Raw genomic sequence first — 18,432 nt, forward strand, 5'->3', positions numbered from 1 at the left:
AAGCTGATCGGCTGTTAAAGTTAATTATCTTTCTAATAAAATTGAAATAAAATGGTACTCGAGGATGATTGTTTTGACACGCTGATCCATACCACGTATTTATGTTGCGTTAAAATCTCATCCACTGAAATCATTATTGAAATAAATTGCGGTGTAACTTTGAATACTTTTGAATCATTAGGTATGAATAAATAAGAGCACACACAGCCAGCATTTCGATTTGTTGAACTGATTCGATAGTACATCTCTTTGTGATACTTGTATGAAGTGATATGATAGCCTTTCGTTACAAGTTTGTCGTACTGGAGAAGTAAAAAAGCACTTACCCCGTCTGCTGATGTCACGTTCATGCAGCTTGAGCTCGTCGCCTTCCAGGACAATCCGGTAGGGGATGTGGAGGTTGGTGGCAAGTGCCAGTGGAAGCGCCCAGTTTGAGTCTGGAAGAAAGAAAAAATGATTGCTGGAATTAGTAGTATGACCGTGCATAGGATTAGAACATGTTGGAGCAAATCTAATGAAAACAATAATTGTAGTAGTTCTGCTAGTAATCTCTGAAAAATGCCTGCAAAAATATTTCCTGCTCCCAGGTCCAAGAAATTTTGTTAAGTTACAATAAGATCTCAGTTATTATTGTATAATTCATGTCGCCTTACTGTCGGATAATGTTCCATTTTACTTTATACGGTTTTATACAATTTAGTTCTACTCTACCTTATCATAAAGGGAGTGTCACCGGTTATGGGCCTAGTTGCGTTTTTTGCTCACAACTTTTTTTCCATGTCGATATTATGCACCAATGGAGAGCTAGAGACCTTAGCTATCTTTTCTCCAAAGTAAACTATATTGTTTTACCCAAATGTAAAATTAAACGCAGCTGCTTAGATGAAGTGTGAATTTATGAAAATAGAATATTTATTTGTTTTTGAAACCATTGTGACATAAAATCCATCCATTAAGTAAAATGAAAACATATGCTTGTGCAATTAGTTGCAAAAAGATGATTTTTTCAGCACGAGTTGTACGTTTATCCAACGGCTTACCGAGTTAGATAAATACTACGAGTGTTAAAATAATCTAGTTTTGCTACAAATTGCACACACAATTTTTTTAAATGACGAAAAATAGGCTCTTATTTGATAAATCTGAATCAAAACCGTCCAGTCTGATTTACTTCATATGATCATTCTTGCCAAAAAAATCACGTTGTTGCGGAGACTGCAATTGCCACACTGAATAGCTTCAAACCATTAATCGATAGATGATGTTGCCTTGAGACTTTTTATTCCATGTCCAACATACATTATCATTTATTACGCGACACAGAGAATACATTTTTTGAACACTCACCCAAGTTTTTTATATCTTTTTTAAGGAGACTTTCAGCCCTAGGCTAGTTCGTTTCCGTCTCACCAAATTTAATTGAACCAAATGTGGTCATGTAACTACTGTTCTAATGGTGGTTTTCCATTGTAAGACCCAAATAAGTAGTAGGAGAAATTGGCCATTTTATCACTCATGCACGAACTGTACAACTAGGTATTATGATCCGGAATTGCTATAACACTCACCTCTTTTAAATGTTTTGCTTTGATTTGCCGCACTTGAAAAATGACAAAACTTTGAAACTCAAACAAACTTTCACGATTTTTTTGTTTACTCGCTGCAAGAAAGCACACAAAAGTGGCCCACAACTGGAGACATCGCCCTACAGAACGAATCCCGTAGAACATAATTTAAAAGTCTATGGTTGAATTCAATTCCACGAAGGACTCTGACGAGTTCATACCAACAATGGCTTGGAAATATTTTGGTGAGAAATGCTTAATGGATGTTACAATGAAGTGATTTCCAAATAAATCCACTCCACTTGATCCGTTCACTCGCCTGCGATAGTCGATAAGGTGCTAAAAAGCACCCGACGTTCTCTTCCAAACCAACGCGCAGAATAATTTTGACACGGGATTACGTGCTTCTGGGAGATGGGTGGGAGTCGATCATTCTGTAGATTCAAATTTCAGACCGTCAAGGAAAGTGTTCAGTAAGTATAGTCTAATACTCATCCTCCTTCTAACCGATTTCTGAAATTTTGGCAAACCAATTTGGCCGAATCCTATCTGGTCGAAAGCCATTTGATCTAATTGGACATTTGGCTTAATAGGACGTTTGGCCGAATAGGTCATTTGAAAAGTGAAAAATAAGGTGCGAAACTACTTATTTCCCACGTCTCACTGTGAAAACTGAGATAGTGTGAAGTAAGAAATAACACGTCTAACTTCTCCATTCTCACTTATCACTTGTCACGGCATAAAGTAAGAAGAATGGCTCATTTGGTCAAAAGACAAATTCGGCCAATGACCTATTCTGCCAAATGACCTTTACGGCCAAATGACTCTTTCGAACAAATGACCTATTCGAACAAATGACCAACCCTAGCAGCACATATGCTTCACATAGGTTGCTGCAACTCATATGTGACCAGATTTAGTCACAATCAAGTTGCTGCAACCATTTTTGTCCTACTTGTGCTGCTCGGGAAATGGTATATTCGGCCAAACAACTTTCGGGCTAGTGGCCTTCCACCAAATGGCATTCAGCCGAACGGTATTCGGCCAAATGGCTCATCCCCTTATTTTACAATATTCTTCAAAATATCAGTTCAGTAAAATCACATACAATATTGCTATATAAGTTGAGTTCCCCTTAGGTGGCACTTTCACTTATTCATCTGTTAAATTAACTTCATGATAACAGCAAACAATAATTCAATCAATTCATTTTTAAAATGTGCATTAGGGTGGCTCAAATTAGTATGGGAAAAACTTTGTTCATTTTTTTGATGGGCCGCTCTCTTATTCGGTTCTATTTGATGCCCTGATGCTCTGGACAAAATTTCAGTCAAATCGGTCAACGTTTGGGCAGTGCTAAACTCGTTGGAAGTTTATATGGAAAAATGTATGCAGAAACATCAAAAAACAGTAAATTGCAGCTGGACTACACAACTTACGATGAAGAACTATGATACTCATTCAGATATTGGAGAATTTAATACAGAATGTTATGCAGAAAACCGCGAGAAGATTCGAGTTTGCCCGGCTAAGTTATTAGCATTTCTCTGCAGTGGGGTTTGAGCAAATTTCGTTTCTTTTACCTTTGAAAAGAAATAAATTCACCCCTACAACACTCCAGTAAAATGCTAATATCTTTGCCTAATAAACTCTAATCTTCTCGCGGTTTTCAGCATAACATTATGTATTTTATTTTACAAGAACTGAATGAGTATCATGGTTCTTAAATTGTGCCGTCCAACTGCAAGTCAATGTTTTTGGATGTTTCTGCATACATTTTTCCATATAAACTTCCAACGAGTTTAGCACCGCCCAAACGTTGACCGATTTGGCTGAAATTTTGTCCAGCGCATTAGGGCATCAAATAAAACAGAATAAGAGGCCCATCAAAAAATTTGAAAAGTGTTTTTGAGCCACCCAAATGTGCATTCTAAATTTTTGTGGGTAGAATAAGTTTAGTTTGAATTGATCTTGAGTTTGTCCGAATGTTTACATTACTCGTTTCAATCAAGAAAACTAATAAACCGCATTCATAGTTAGAAGGTACCAATGTAAACCAATGAGGCAATCTCTTACGCTTTCCTTAATACCTTAAGACCTTAAGATCCAAACACAAATCGAAAGATCTATTTGCTCTTTAGCAAATTAAACATGCTCTTAGAGATCATGTAAAGTAAATTGTATATTAATAAATTGCATGTTCCATTCCAGGCCAAAGATAAGCATCACAGAATCTAAAACAAAATTCACTCGCGTTTTCGAGAGCACACCACTCAATATGAAAGCATCGCACAACTGTCATTTTTATTATTCCACGCATGCTGCGACGCAGCAAAGCTGAAATAATAAAAACAAAAGTTGTCCGCTGCCTCCGTATTGAGTGGTGTGCCCTTGAAAACGTGAGTGAATTTAGTTTTGGATTCTGTGATGCTTGTCCTTAAGGGTATTATCGCTGTCGTCGCTGTCCAAAACATCTTTTGCTGGCGAGAATAGGGCGCTAAATGTCTATGAAGAAAAAATCCATTCAATTTGACAGGGAACCGAAGCGACAATCTTTATCTTGTAACTAAAATATCTTTTGTTAATACGCATAGCGAAAGATCTATTTGATCCTTTTAAAAATTGAACATGCTTTTAGTGATCGTTTGAATCAAATATGACTTGATTTCTTGTTTAATGCTTAACCATTTTTCTATGCATTAGCATTAGCATTTAGCATTAGCATTGTTACGGTGTAATTCGTAGATTGGACACTAGTGATACTCATGTTTTACTTTTGAGATCCTTATCTAGAATGCTATCAGAAATCAAGAAGGGGAATGGTCCTTGATTCCAGTCCTAAACAAAAATAACAAAAGCATGAGGATTACTACTCCTGGCCACGCCCATCTTCACCGTAACTAGGGAGAGGAAGGAAGTGTTGAAGTGGTACTTACTTAACGAGAGGCCACCGACTTAGCGACACCCTCATAAGTACCACGGAGTTGAATAATGAGGAGGGTATTCGTTGGGTCGTTACCCCGTAACACACCACGTAAAGGTGTCTACCCAGCGTTACGGGTGTATTTTTTTAAATTTTTAGGAACTACCCAAAATTGGAATATTGGGAGGATTTCAAAATATTATTGTTGTATATTGTTTTCACGAAAGAATTCGAAAAACGAACTTGGTTTAATACACTAAATAAAATTATTTATGCTTATCCATTTTTCTATGGATCACAAAAAGCATGAAAATCTTTGGAAAGATCTAATGACTATTCAGGCGCATAGTTAAAGACATTGTTAGATGACCTGGAATAGATTTTTTGAAGGGAAAACAATTTGGTTCTATGTGTTTACAAAGGGCATGGATAGTGTTTAAAAGAAAAAAAAATAGTCCTTTGGGTATGCGTGACGACCTTATGGCCTAAACTTTTCTCCCGGACCCATCATAGGAGACTCGGTGGCCGATTCGGTCGCGAGAATAGTGCTCAAGCGCACTGCTCTTGGAGACGCGGGTAACCCCACCAAGCAGCTTTTGCAGAGCAACGTGTTCTCGCCGTTGCCGCTTAATGACGCTGGCAATCCGCCGAAAAGGAGAAAGAAGCAGCAATCGCAGCTGCCGCAGGTGCAAACTGAGCGGGTGGAGAAGTGCCCGTCTGTTTTCGATAATGGCGATCCATCGGATTTGCGGCCATAAATCCGCCAGCTCATTGCAAAAGGGCGTCAAGTGCACGTTCCGGCTTTGCAGTAAGGGAGTCAAGGTGATGCCTGCTAATCAAGATCACCACAAATCTATCGTAGAGTTCCTACAGGTCCACAAGTATGAGATTTACACTCATCACCTCCCCGGCACGAAGCCGCTCAAGGCTTTGCTGCGAGGGCTCCACGATATGAGAAAGAGCTTATCACCGAGCCAGAAAGTAGTGGCCTCAAACCTGTCGCCGTCCACAAAATCGCTCGCCACGACAGGGCGAGAAAATACCGAGACCAGCTTTACCTGGTCCATCTGGAGCATGGCTCCATCCCTTCAAGGATCTGAAGCTGGTTGGAGTGATTAAGTACGCCGTCGTCGACTGGGAGCGATACCGGCCCGTGCATCGTGACGTGACACAGTGCACCAAATGTTACAACTTCGGGCATGGCACCCGGAATTGCCACATGGCCGCGCGCTGGAACAAGTGTGGCGAACTGCACCCGACGGATGAGTGCGACAAGATGGAGGTGGCCTGGATTCCTGGATTCCGTCGGCAGCCGGGGAATCAAACTGACCCGCCGGAAGAATCTGCTCGCTCTACACTCCGGAGCAGAGTGTAAAATAATCGAAAATTTTTGGTGAAGTCCATTTTTCTTCATTTATCAGTTCACTTCCGACACATTCATACTCGGCTCTGGACAGTCAATATTCAGTTGAATATTAGTCATTGAATATTTATGCACATTTCACAAATTGATAAGTTATCTAAAATCTGAACATGTTTCAAATGAGTAAAGTGATTTATCACACAGGACTGAATCCGATTTTCATCCGCGAAGCACTTTCAACGGTAAACATCAACATAAACAATGCTAATTATGTTTTTTTCTGCACATAGTAAACACACTCAGTGACAGTCGAATGAATGAGTTCGTGGAGTAGTCGTCTGACTATGTCATTCTATGTTTTGAATATTCATGCGATGTTTGTCAAAATTCGGACCGAAGTTGCTTCATGAAGATGAATATTTTAGGCTCTGCTCCGGAGCAGCTGATGCCGATATCGGACAACAGTCGCGGCCTATGCATAACCAACATGAACGACCACGTCTCGTAGCCGCAGCCGGTCGCCTACCAGGAGCTCAGTTCGGATCAGTTCGGTGGTGGCGGAAGTGGGCTCTTCGGTCAAGTCGACTGGGGTTGGCTCCAAAGGTGCGTGGACAACAACGTCGACTACGAGGCGCGGCCGGAAACGCCTGAAGCAATCGATCGGCAGCTACGTTCCATCAAGGAGGCAATTTCGGTGGCCCGGGAACAACATGTACCGACGGCTAGGCAACTCCCTAACCATCGATACACTCACCAAAGATTTGATTCGATTCCGAAATGTCCCTCGCAGGCAGTTTCAACATACTGGACTGCCTGAACTTAAGGCACGCTGCAATCAAATCACAAAAATTATCAAGGCCAGTATGATGGACGATTTCTCGAATAAGATCCGCACTCTACCAGATTATGCAAAGCCGTTCTGGAAAATGACCAAAATACTAAAATCCAAGCCTCGGCCCATTCCACCTTTGATCCCACTAGACAATAATGGCTCTAAGAATCGCTTGATAACTCCTGCAGAGAAGGTCGCTGAAATAGGTCGTCACTTCGTCAGCTTACACAATCTTGGGCAGAACATCATCAGTCCAGACGAAGCAGCCGTCAACGAGCATGTCAACAACATCCATTTGATTCCCAACGACTTCTCGGAGGAGCTGGAGATCTCAGATGGCGAATTGACGGCCTATATTAAATCATCGAAGAACATGAAGGCCCCAGACTTCGACAGCATTCTGAATCTCGAGCTCAGACACATGAGTGCTCCGTTCTTTGAGCACCTCTCGCTGATCTTTAATCAGTGTCTCTGGCTCAGTTACTTCCCATCGTCCTGGAAGTCAGCGATAGTCATCCCCATCCGGAACCCTGGGAAGAATCCTTCCTCCCCCAAAAGTTATCGTCCCATCAGCCTTCTCTCGGGATTATCCAAGCTATTCGAAAAAGCTATTCATCACCGGTTACTTGAGTCTGCTGAAAATCTCAACATCTTGCTCGAGGAACAGTTAGGTTTCCGACGCGGTCGGCCAACTGTACACCAGCTGACTTGAGTTACCTCAACCTCCAACGGACCAAGTGTGTCTCAAAAACATCCGCCATGGGCTTACTCGATGTGGAGAAGGCATTTGACAATGTATGGGATGATGGCCTGGTGTACAAACTGCAACGCTACAATCTTCCCAGCTACCTGGTGAAAATCATCAACAATTACCTGTCGGCAAGGACATTCCGGGTCTTAATCAGCGGAGCGAGTTCCAATGCGCACATCATCGTCGCAGGCGTCTCCCAGGGCAGTATCCTCGGGCTCCTGTTTTTCAATCTGTTCACCTCCGACATGCCAGAACCTCTAGAAGGCGTCATTCTGTCTCTGTTTGCAGATGACGGTTGTATGACATTGCCAGAATCAATATGCCAGAATGGACCATTCCCCAGAAAGTCGTTTGCCAGAATGCTCCATTCCCCAGAAAGCCATTCGCCAGAATGTACCATTCCCCAGAATGGACCATTCCCCAGAATTGCCATCCATCATCACCTATTTGCCATACACGCTTTTGCCCAGTATGCGCAATAATTCTTAACGTCATGAATTTTTGGCATAACTATGAACAGCGTTAAAAGAGAGGGTCATTTGGCATAAGGGATTTTTTTTTATAATTTTGCTTTGTTGTTGTCGATAATAGAATTGAAAATACCTAATCTGTACATAAGACGTATGCATACATAAGCCGAGTATAGCAGCTTACCTGGATTAAGGCAAAAATAGCGGATGTGATCCTTTCTTTCAAATAGGTGTTTGCCCGAATTAAGGCAATGGTGGGTGTGACTCCTTCTTTAAAAGTAGGCGCTTGCCCGGATTAAGGAAATGGTCGATGTGAACCCTTCTTTAAAAGCAGGTGCTTGCTGGGATTAAGGCAACGGTGGTTTGAACCCTTCTTTAAAAATAGGCGATTGTCAGGATTAAAACAATGGTGGATATGATCCCTTCTTCAAAAGAAAGCGCTTTTCGGGGTAAGGGTAATTGTGCATGTAATTCATTCTTTAAAAGAAGGCGCTTGCTCGGATTAAGGCAATGGTGGATGTGATTCCTTCTTTAGAAGTAGGCGCTTGTCCGAATTAAGGCAAAGGTGGATGTGATCCCTTCTTTGCAAATAGGCGTTTGTCAGAAATGAATCAATGGTTGATATGATACATTTCTTAAGAAAAAAAGGTGCTTGCTCCGATTAAGGCAAGGATAGATGTTATCCAGGTGTCCTCCTTAGCCGTGCGGTAAGATGCGCGGCTTTAAAGCAAGACCATGCTGAGGGAGACTGGGTTCGATTCCCGGTGCTTTACTTACTTACTTACGGATCCTGTACACCTCCGGTGGTGCAAAGGGCTGACTTGAAAGATCTCCATCCTGAGCGTTGCCCGGCTATCGCTTTAACCTGTTGCCAGGTTAGATTTCGGTCGACTTCTTTTATTTCTTTATTGAGGCTTCGCCGCCATGAGCCTCTGGGTCTGCCTCTGCTGCGATGTCCCGCTGGGTTCCAGTCTAATGCTTGTTTACAGATTTCGTTTCCGCCCCTACGTAGAGTGTGGCCGACCCAGCCCCACTTCCGATCACGAATTTCTGTTGCTATCGGCCTCTGGTGACAACGACGATGGAGCTCATTGTTCGAGATCCAGTTGTTAGGCCACCAGGCCCGAATTACATACCGCAGGCATCTGTTAATGAACACCTGCAGCCGTTGAGTGTTCTCCACTGATACACACCATGTTTCACTAGCGTATAACAGCACAGATTTCACGTTAGAGTTGAAAATTCGTATTTTGGTACGTTCACTTATCTGCCGGTGCCGGTCTAGGCAATTTTCGGTTTGGAAATTGTCTTGACTTCTCTGGGCATAACAGTATCATCGTGTTAGCCTCATGATATACGATATTTTTGATAAATAGTATCCACCTTTCTGAAAATTGTCTAATATGTTGAATAATCCCTTTTATGAAAATAATTATACCGCAAATCCCTTTGTAACTAAATAATGCCAAATCCACGTTATGCAAAATTACCTTCTTTATATATTCTTTAGCCATCAGTAATAATTGGAATTTCCAGTTTTACTATTTCTGGGGAATGGTACATTCTGGCAAATTACATTCTGGCAAATTATCTATTCTGGGGAACGGCTTTCTGGCACATGGTCCATTCTGGCAAATGGGTTTCTGGCAAAAATCATTCTGGCAAATGGTTTTCTGGCAAATGTCATACAATCGCAGATGACACCTCCATCGTCTACAACGGTGGAGTGATCAGAGCGCTCGTGGCAAAACTCCAACTAGGCCTGGATGCCCTGACAGAGTACCTCACCAGCTGGAAGATCTGTATCAACGCGGCGAATACCCAGGTCATCATTTTCCCCCACTCTAAATCCCCTAAACATGTTCCGCCTGGGGACTGTAAAATCATCCTCAATGGTTAATGAGGCCGACTACCTTGGCTTGACCCTCGACAGCAAGCTTATTTTCAGGCAACAGGTTGACAAGACGGTGACAAAGTGTAACGTTTTGTTGAAACTACTGTACCCTTTGATCAACCGTCGGTTGTCATTGTCCCTGAAAAATAAGCTAGCTGTCTACAAGCAAATCTAGGCATATGCGGTATTTCGAAAAATTTCGTTTCAGGTGGTTCGAAACGAAATTCCGCGGAATTTCGCGGAATTTGAGCATGGCGAAATCTATTTTTTTGATTTCGTTTCATTTCGTAAAATTGCAAAAATTTCGCTAGAAAAAACTAGCTTCTATCGAAATTTAACGGAATTCCGCGGAATTTCGAAACAAATTTAAACTTAAACCAGACTTTATATTATCAAAAATTTTGGCTGCGCCGCTGAACAAAATCGTTAAGTTGTTTTCAAAACTTTAGGTTATACAAATTTTTCTATTAACGCTTACTACATAACCCCATTCTTGGTCGACAAATATGTATGTAGTTTTCTTCAATAAACGTCTTCAGTGTTTCCAAGATTCAAATTAAAATTTGGGGATATTTTTTTTTACTATTTGCACAATATGAATGTGGAATCGATCGTGGGACGGCAGCTTGCCCGGGAGAACGTGAAGTAAAAAAAATCTATCTCGCGTAGCAGAAATTTGTTTAACCAGTGTGCAATCGATCGTGTTGATGCTGATCATGGAGAACATGTTGGAGAACGCGAAGTGATTAAACTAATGTCTGCATCGAAGAGCACAAAATTATTTAGTGCGGAATCGATAGTGTTGTAATAGAGGTGTGCGCCGGTTCGATATTCGTCGGCGACGGCGTTTGTCAGAATTTTTTGCATTTTTTCGGAATGCTTTTAAGATTTTTATTTTCAAAGAAAGAATCTTTCGCATGAAAAATTTAATGAAGTTCTCCATAAAATACTATAAGTTTTTCCTAAATCTGGAAATTATTTTCGAATTTTCCACGGGAACTACTTTGAGGTTTCGAGAAATCTAAGAAGAAATCCAAGAGAAGCTCTTTAGAATTCCTAAATAAAATTGTTAGAAATTTCAACATAAAATTCGTCGCAATTTACATGAGAAACTTCAGAATTTCCACGAGAAATTGTTTTTAACTTCTACAGGAAAATCTTCGGAAATTCACGGAAAGTTCCTGTTGAGATTCTGTTGAGCATTCTTCGAAATTTACATATACAATTCTTCATAATTGTAGGAGAGTCTGGTAGAATGGATGTTTTAACGTTGGCTTTCTCAGTCTAGAATAATTAAGACAACTAGTTTGACATGGCCAATAATAAAACAGAGAGAGAGACTCTAAGACTCTAAGAAGTTTTCAAGGAAAATTCTCTGGAATATTCACGAAAGTTCTTCGGAACGTTAAGGGGAAACTTCTTAAGAACTTTGCGTGAAGGATTGTTCAAAATGTGGATTTCAATTAAAAAAATCTTTGGATTCCAACAGAAAATAGTTCGCATTTTTTTGGACTTCTACAGGAAATTGTTTGTACAATAGACGTTCGATAACTGGAAGTCATTTAATCACAATGCTACTGCAATTCGATAGTTACATCAGTTTTGCAGTTATCGGACAGCTGAACTTCAAAACGCTTTCAAACTCGATGATAGCTGCATTAGACTGCACCATCAGATGCACTTCTGTTGCATCTGATGTCATCTGACAATCATTTGACGTCTAGAATGCGTCGCTGTTATCGAACGGCCTGTGCTAACTGAAACGAAAACATGTTGCAGTTATCGAACGACTTGTGTATTGTCCATAAGAAATTCTTGAGAAATTCAATTGGCCAAAAGCAACATACGACCGAATTGGTAATTTGGCTGAAAAAGTCGTTTGCCCTCAGCGGTCATCAGCCCGAAAATGTCATTTGGTCGAAATGGTCGTTTGACAGAATGGGCTATTTGGCCGAAAATATCGTTTGGGCCAATAGGTCATACTGCCAAATAAAAATAACTGAACGGGTAATTTAGTTAAAAATATATATCCGTTTGGCCTAATGACTGAAATTTCGTAACCTTTAAGCCAAAAGTCATCTAACCAAATCCCATTAAGCCGATTTGATGCAAACTGTTATCAGGTCGAAAATAGCCAGATTAATCCACCTAGCGTTGGTGGTGCCTTTCTCGCATTTAGATAAGACACCAACCTTATATGGGGTTTATATGGTCCGATGTACTATTTTCTTCATAATTTTATAACGCAATGGCCGATCGTTATAAAATTCAATAGTGATCAACAAGGCCCTGTGGAATGAAATTTGTTGCGAGAAAATCGGTTAAGGATTACTATACGAAAAGTTGTCTAATGTTTTGATAGCTTTTTTGCACACACACATACACACACATACACACCGCACACGGACAGACAGACATGGGCTGGCAAAAAATCATTTAACCGAATAGATCATTTGACCGAAAATGCCGTTTGATAGGAATGGTCATTGGTCATTTGGCCCGGAAATGTCCTTTCTGCAAATCTATCCTTTCTCCAAACGGCATTTAATGTCAAATAACCTATCCAGCTAAACGCCATTTTGGCAAAATGATAAATTCACGGCACTTTTCAAAGAAGGTTGCAGAAAGGACATTTTTGGGCCAAATGGCTATTTCTGCCAAATGACAACCCAGACGACCCCACATCGCATAAGAATGCACGTTTAAAATCGTTGGCCGATCCAAATTTCATCAAAATCGCATTGTGGTGCACAGATAATAAGTTTATATCCGGCACAGTAGGCTATTTTACGAGTTTATTTCAGTTTCATTTGTTGACATCCCATATTCTAGCAAACAAACTCAAATGAAATCGGATTATCTGTCAAGCAGAGCTTGTTATCACAAACTATATCGCAATGTATAACAAACAAACTCGCTTAAAAATCGTGGCATTACCTGCACGGTCGGATAAGAAATATACATATATCGCCTTTACTTTTGTACGAAAAAAGTGTTTTCGCGACTGGTATATGTTTAGTTTGTGCACTTTGGCATCGCATAACAGAAAAACAATTCTGGGAATTCTTACCGAAAGATGTTTTTGATCAGATGATCTATTCGGTTGAATGACTTTTTCGGCCGAACGGCATTTTAGCCAAATGACTTGTTAGGGCCAACAACTTTTTACAAGTCCGGCCAAATGTCTCGAAAAATCTTGGTCGAAAGATTTTGGCCAAACCAGTATTAACCTGATAGTTTCCGTTAAGCTTTCAGTTTTGCTAAATGGTACTTAGCTGGATGTTTTTTGATCATAAGGTCAGTATCGACTTAAAAGTAAAGAGGCTACGGAATTTTGTCCAATGGTCAATTGACAAAAAGTCCATTTGGATAAACGAGCGCTTATTTTTGACAATATCACCCGTTCAGTCAAATGGCCCATTCTGTCAAAAATCCTTTTCGGCTAAACGATCGTTTCGGCCAGACGACCTGTTAGGGTAAACGGCTTTTCGGTAAATTACCAGTTTACCACCCAAGATTTTCTTATCGAAAATAGAAATAATTTTCTGCAGAAATCCAAAAAATCCTTTAAAATTCTAAGCAACTTATCCGCTGTTTTAAAGTTGACTAGGCCAAACTAGCCATCTAGTGATGAACTAAACCCTGCAGAAAAATTACAAAAATCACTCCACAGAATTTTAATTGGAACTTTCTAGGGATATTCTGAATATTTTCCTGTAGAAATTTGGAACAGCTTCCCGTGAAAACTCTGAAGAGATTCTCATGTATATTCCTAACAATTTTCCTTTCCAAGGAGCTCCTCTTAGTAATTCCAAAGAGATCTCGAAAATTGTAATTCATGTCTAAAATCCGAAAATAATTTCCAAATAAATGTTTTGGAAAAACTTAGAATTTTCTGGAAAAAAATTCTCCCATTAATGTCTTGAAAATATCCAAAATGACCAATTCAGCCGAACGAAACTTTCGACCGAATATCCATTTCGGTCAAATGGCCCCTTTCGGCCAAATTACTATTTCGGCCAAAGGGCATATTCGGCTATTAAGCTTTTCGACGTTTTTTTTTCAGTCAAAGGAACTGTTCGACCAAATAACCTTATGCTAGATACCTTAGCAAAGTCTGAAAGCATAATGAGAGCATATACAAAACATATTTTGATTTTGACATGATGATGACAAAATGATTTATAATTTGTTTTCAAATATGAATCATTATGATTGAGTACATATTTTTATCTCATTTTGCTGTATGTAACTAAATAGAATGGTAGGACATCAAAATGTGTATTTATTTTGTTATCAGAAACCAATATCAAAATTAGTTTTGGATATCAAATTAAGTAAACATAATCGAAGATTTCACAACATTAAAACAAGTTATCGAATTGGTCTCAAGCTTGCTTCTACCAAATAGTCTTTTCGTTTCGGTTAAACTACATATTCGGCCAAACAACGTTCAGCCTTGTGGTCTTCGGCCAAATGGCTGTCTGCCGAACGACTCTTCAAATTCAATTTCAATTATATGTTTTTTATTTCAGCGGGAAATTCTTCGCAATTTGTACACGAAATTTTTAGCCTAGTTTTTTTTACGCAGAGCTTTCCGAAATTTTAACAAGAAATTGTATGGAATTTTCATGAAAATCATTGGCATCTTCACGAAAAATTCTCTGAAATTTCAACGTGATGTTGCTGAGATCTATCAGTAAATTAAACGGAACTTCCACTGAATCTTCTGAATTTGCACAGAAAGTTTTGCGGAATTCTTCAAATTCTAATCGGCGTGAAAAAATATAGATCAGCGGCGTGGAAAATTTAAAACCGGCGGCGCGCCGATGTAAACATGTCGGCGGCGGCGGCGCCACCTATAAAAAGCTTATTAAACGAAGCACATTGATCTTGCGTTCGATTGATTTGAAACACAGTTTTCGTCTTCTTGTTTTCAAAATAACTTCGTTTACAATTAATATTTAGTCGCTTACCAAAGGGCTTCACATGAATTGCCTTCTCAACTAACCAACTCCCGAAGCCCTCACGGAGATGCAGAGCATTCCTCGATCTCTTATCACAAAGAGTGTTAAACTAATTTTCCGCTTCTAATCCTAAATTGATAGTAAGGAGCATCGTTAGGTATTGGTCATGAATTGGAAACTCTGAAGCAAGTATACAATAAGAATAACTTTTTTAATTGATAATTAATAAATTAATAATTTAATTACATTTCCCAAGAATATTATTTAATTGGTGAGCTGTGCATATTTGATGTTTCTCGGTTAATTATGATTAGCAACTACGTTAATCAAGCTAAGCTCTTCTTTGACTATTTGCACAAAATGTAATGAACATTGCAGATTTGAGGGCATCCAGAACGGGTTGAAAGATCATCAAAATTGCTCATACTGATTATAACAGCTGTTCTCATATGCCAAGGACACACAGACAATATTTCAATCTGAAATACATATTCTTATGCATTTTAGAAAGGTGCACAAGATTCTTCTAATGAGCAAAAGTATGTTATATATATATATATGGACGAATAAGAAGGAATAAGTTTTGGCTGTTGCACCCTTTTCAAATGTTGGTCTTGTAATACCAATTCTCTATCTGCGTATACGCCTGGCAGATGTGGATACATAATTGAGTATCCCACTAAATAAAAAAATAAATCTAAGCATTCATTTTAAAAAATTTACTTAGCTCAATACTATAAAACCACGCTGACAAGGCAATATGTAGTATGCTTCAGCATAATTACATAATTCTTAAGTGAACTAAGGTTTTAAACGAAATTTGAATCCGTATATGAAAAATCCCAAAAATGCCTTATCGTCGATTTATCACAGACTGCCTCTTCTGTTATTATAACTCTATTGGTCGCAAAACAGTTATTTGACTCCGAAAAAGTGAAATCAGAATTACGTACATAATGTAAAACCAATTAATTAAAAATTCCGCGGAAAAAAATTAAAATTTCGTTTCGTTTCGAAAAATTTCGAAATAAATGAACCTTGATTTCGTATCGTTTCAAAGACTCGAAAGTAAATCCATATTTCGTTTCGTTACGATCCGAATCAACACAGACATTTCAAATTTCGTTTCGTTTCGTTTCGTTAGGAAAAAGTGTGTTATCGCATACTCTTAAGCAAATCATCCTGCCTGTGATCGAATACTTTGGATAACTTGGAAAAAACGGCTAATAAAGGCGTATCCAGTTTGGTTTAATGGACAAAATACAGCATGAATCAGTTTAACCAGTTAAATAGGGTGACCATATGGTATCCTAAAGGAGGACATGTCCTCCTTTTTCAATAAAAATCAGATGTCCTGCTTTTGCGCTAAAATGTCCTCATTTTTGAATATTTAAAAACAGTTGAACTAATAACTTTTTCTGTACAAATTCTAGTTTCATGAACAATACTGCAACAGAGATCCTTTCTCAAATTTATCGGGTTGCACACATTTGCACATTTCGCTAAAACCCACCACCTCAAACTTCAAAGCAGAGACAGAAAATGTCATTTTAAACTTCACTCAAATAGCTGACATCCAACACATAGTCAAGTTTCTAGTCCTTCCCGAATTTGAATGTGCGAATAAATAGGACGGCATGTGTACGAACAGCAGCAAGCGCCAACTCTCGGTGTCAGCGTTGTTTTGTGCGGTGTCAAAATGAATCTTCAGCTTGGCACATTGATATTCAATTTGAAATCTCAAAATATGAATATCATTTCATACTGCGGTGCATGGATTCAACATTTTGAAGTCAGATTCTTAAAATATATGCATCTTTTTAGTATATAAAGTAAAATAATCAACATTTATCGGTGCAAATCAACCGCAATTCAAAATATTCATTTCACCCCCGGTAGATATTCATTTTTTACGCTTGATTATCAATCGGCTATTGAGGATCGGGCGGTAAAAAAGGTATGGAAATTTGACAGTATGCTGCGAGATGTTCGTGCCTGCATTGCCGAGCGTCTGATCAAAACAAACACGAATCAATGACGAAGCTGCCTACTGAGCGTCTATGCCAGAGGTTCCCAAACTTTTGGATATGCGACCCACCTTGCAGAATCCCATATTGCTTGCGACCCACCAGGTACCAAATGTATTGATTTTGTGAAATTAGATAAAAATGAGTTCGCGTTAGATTGGACAAATCATAATAAATTGCTTTTTACCCCATCATTGTATTTGTCCAAATTTCGTCATTTTTTTTTAATTGGATGTGGATTGGATTTGGATGGGATTTGAATTGAATTTGGGTTGGATTTGGATTGGATTTAAAATTGATTTAGATTGGATTTGAATTGAATTTCGATTGGATTAGGATTGGATTTGAATTAGATTTGGATTGGATTTTAAATTGATTTGGATTTGATTTAGATTGGATTCGAATTGGATTAGGATTGGTTTTGGATTGAGTTTGGGGCTTAGATTTGGATTGTATAGGACTTCTTTCTACTTGCCCGAATATCGTATAACAAAAAAAAGGCCGTTGACCTCGTCAGGTTTGTTGTTCTTTAATCATCCAATCATAACTTAGATCCTAATTTAAAATATGGATTAGATTTGTGGGACAAAATAGTAACAAAATTATGAATTAAGATTTGTATTTCGCGATCACTACTGAACAGCCCACGACCCCCCTGGGGGTCGCGACCCACAGTTTGGGAACCTCTGGTCTATGCAACTGATAGTAAAACGAAGATTTCCGTCCTTGCTTCAAAGGGTCCAAAACAAATTTCTGATGATGATCCTCAACACCCCTCCCAGGACCAGAACATCCGAGGTCCACCGTCTGGCCGGGATAAAAACCTTACATGAACGCTTTGGTGAGTGTAAAGAAAAGTTTAGGATCCGTTGCTTGCATTTGGATCAGGCTCCAATTGGGCGCTAGTTCCAATCTAGGTTATCAAATTTTTATTGTAAATGTACACTAATACATAATAGTTAGGTTATCAAATTTTAAAAACACACTAGCGCCTCCTAAAAGCCGTCATGATACAGTCGCCTCTCTACATCTCGATATTGAAGGGACCATCGAGATAGGGAGAGAACGAGGAATGGAAGGAAAATTGAGATGGGCACTAGATCGAAAAAAGCTCGTTGCTATGAAAAACGACAACAAAACAAATGTCATATCTTGTTGTTGGTGTGTTTGTTTTTGCCCAATGATGGTCTAGTAGCCTAGAAATTTTAATATATCGACGTAAGGAGAGAAAATCCTGAACAATTTATGACCAGAACACATCTAAATAGAGAGATATCGAAATAGGAAGGTTATCGAGATGTAGAAAGCCGAAATGTATGTAGATTGAACGGACCGATAAAACCATCGACATAGGGAGAAATATCGAGGTATAGCACATCGAGATGTAGAGAGTCGACTGTATATTATATTTAAAAACTCAGATAACAAAATAAAAAAAAATTCAAATCGAAGCTGGAGGGCCAAGCCGGCCGATCACCGTACGTGTAAAAAAAATTGTGGAACAAAAAATGATTAAATAAAGAAGAATTTAACTTCTTTACTACACTACTACTACTTTTATTACGCGTGTAGACCTCAAGTCCTGCACTCCAGGGAAATGTTATACTATGTTCGCACTACGACCTGAATAACATGTTATT

General features: G+C 39.1%; 1 protein-coding gene across 1 annotated transcript in view; it reads right to left on the minus strand.

The window, feature by feature from the left end:
* The window catches only part of LOC134220553 (uncharacterized), a 286,010-nt gene that overhangs the window by 219,813 nt on the left and 47,765 nt on the right, over window positions 1-18,432 (minus strand). The window contains exon 4 of the mRNA XM_062699640.1: window positions 327-437. Within this exon, the coding sequence (XP_062555624.1) occupies window positions 327-437 (111 nt within the window). The remainder of the gene's footprint in view (window positions 1-326; window positions 438-18,432) is intronic.

The sequence above is a fragment of the Armigeres subalbatus genome, chromosome 3 (assembly GCF_024139115.2).
Source record: "Armigeres subalbatus isolate Guangzhou_Male chromosome 3, GZ_Asu_2, whole genome shotgun sequence".
In the NCBI taxonomy this organism is placed as follows: Eukaryota; Metazoa; Arthropoda; class Insecta; order Diptera; family Culicidae; genus Armigeres; species Armigeres subalbatus.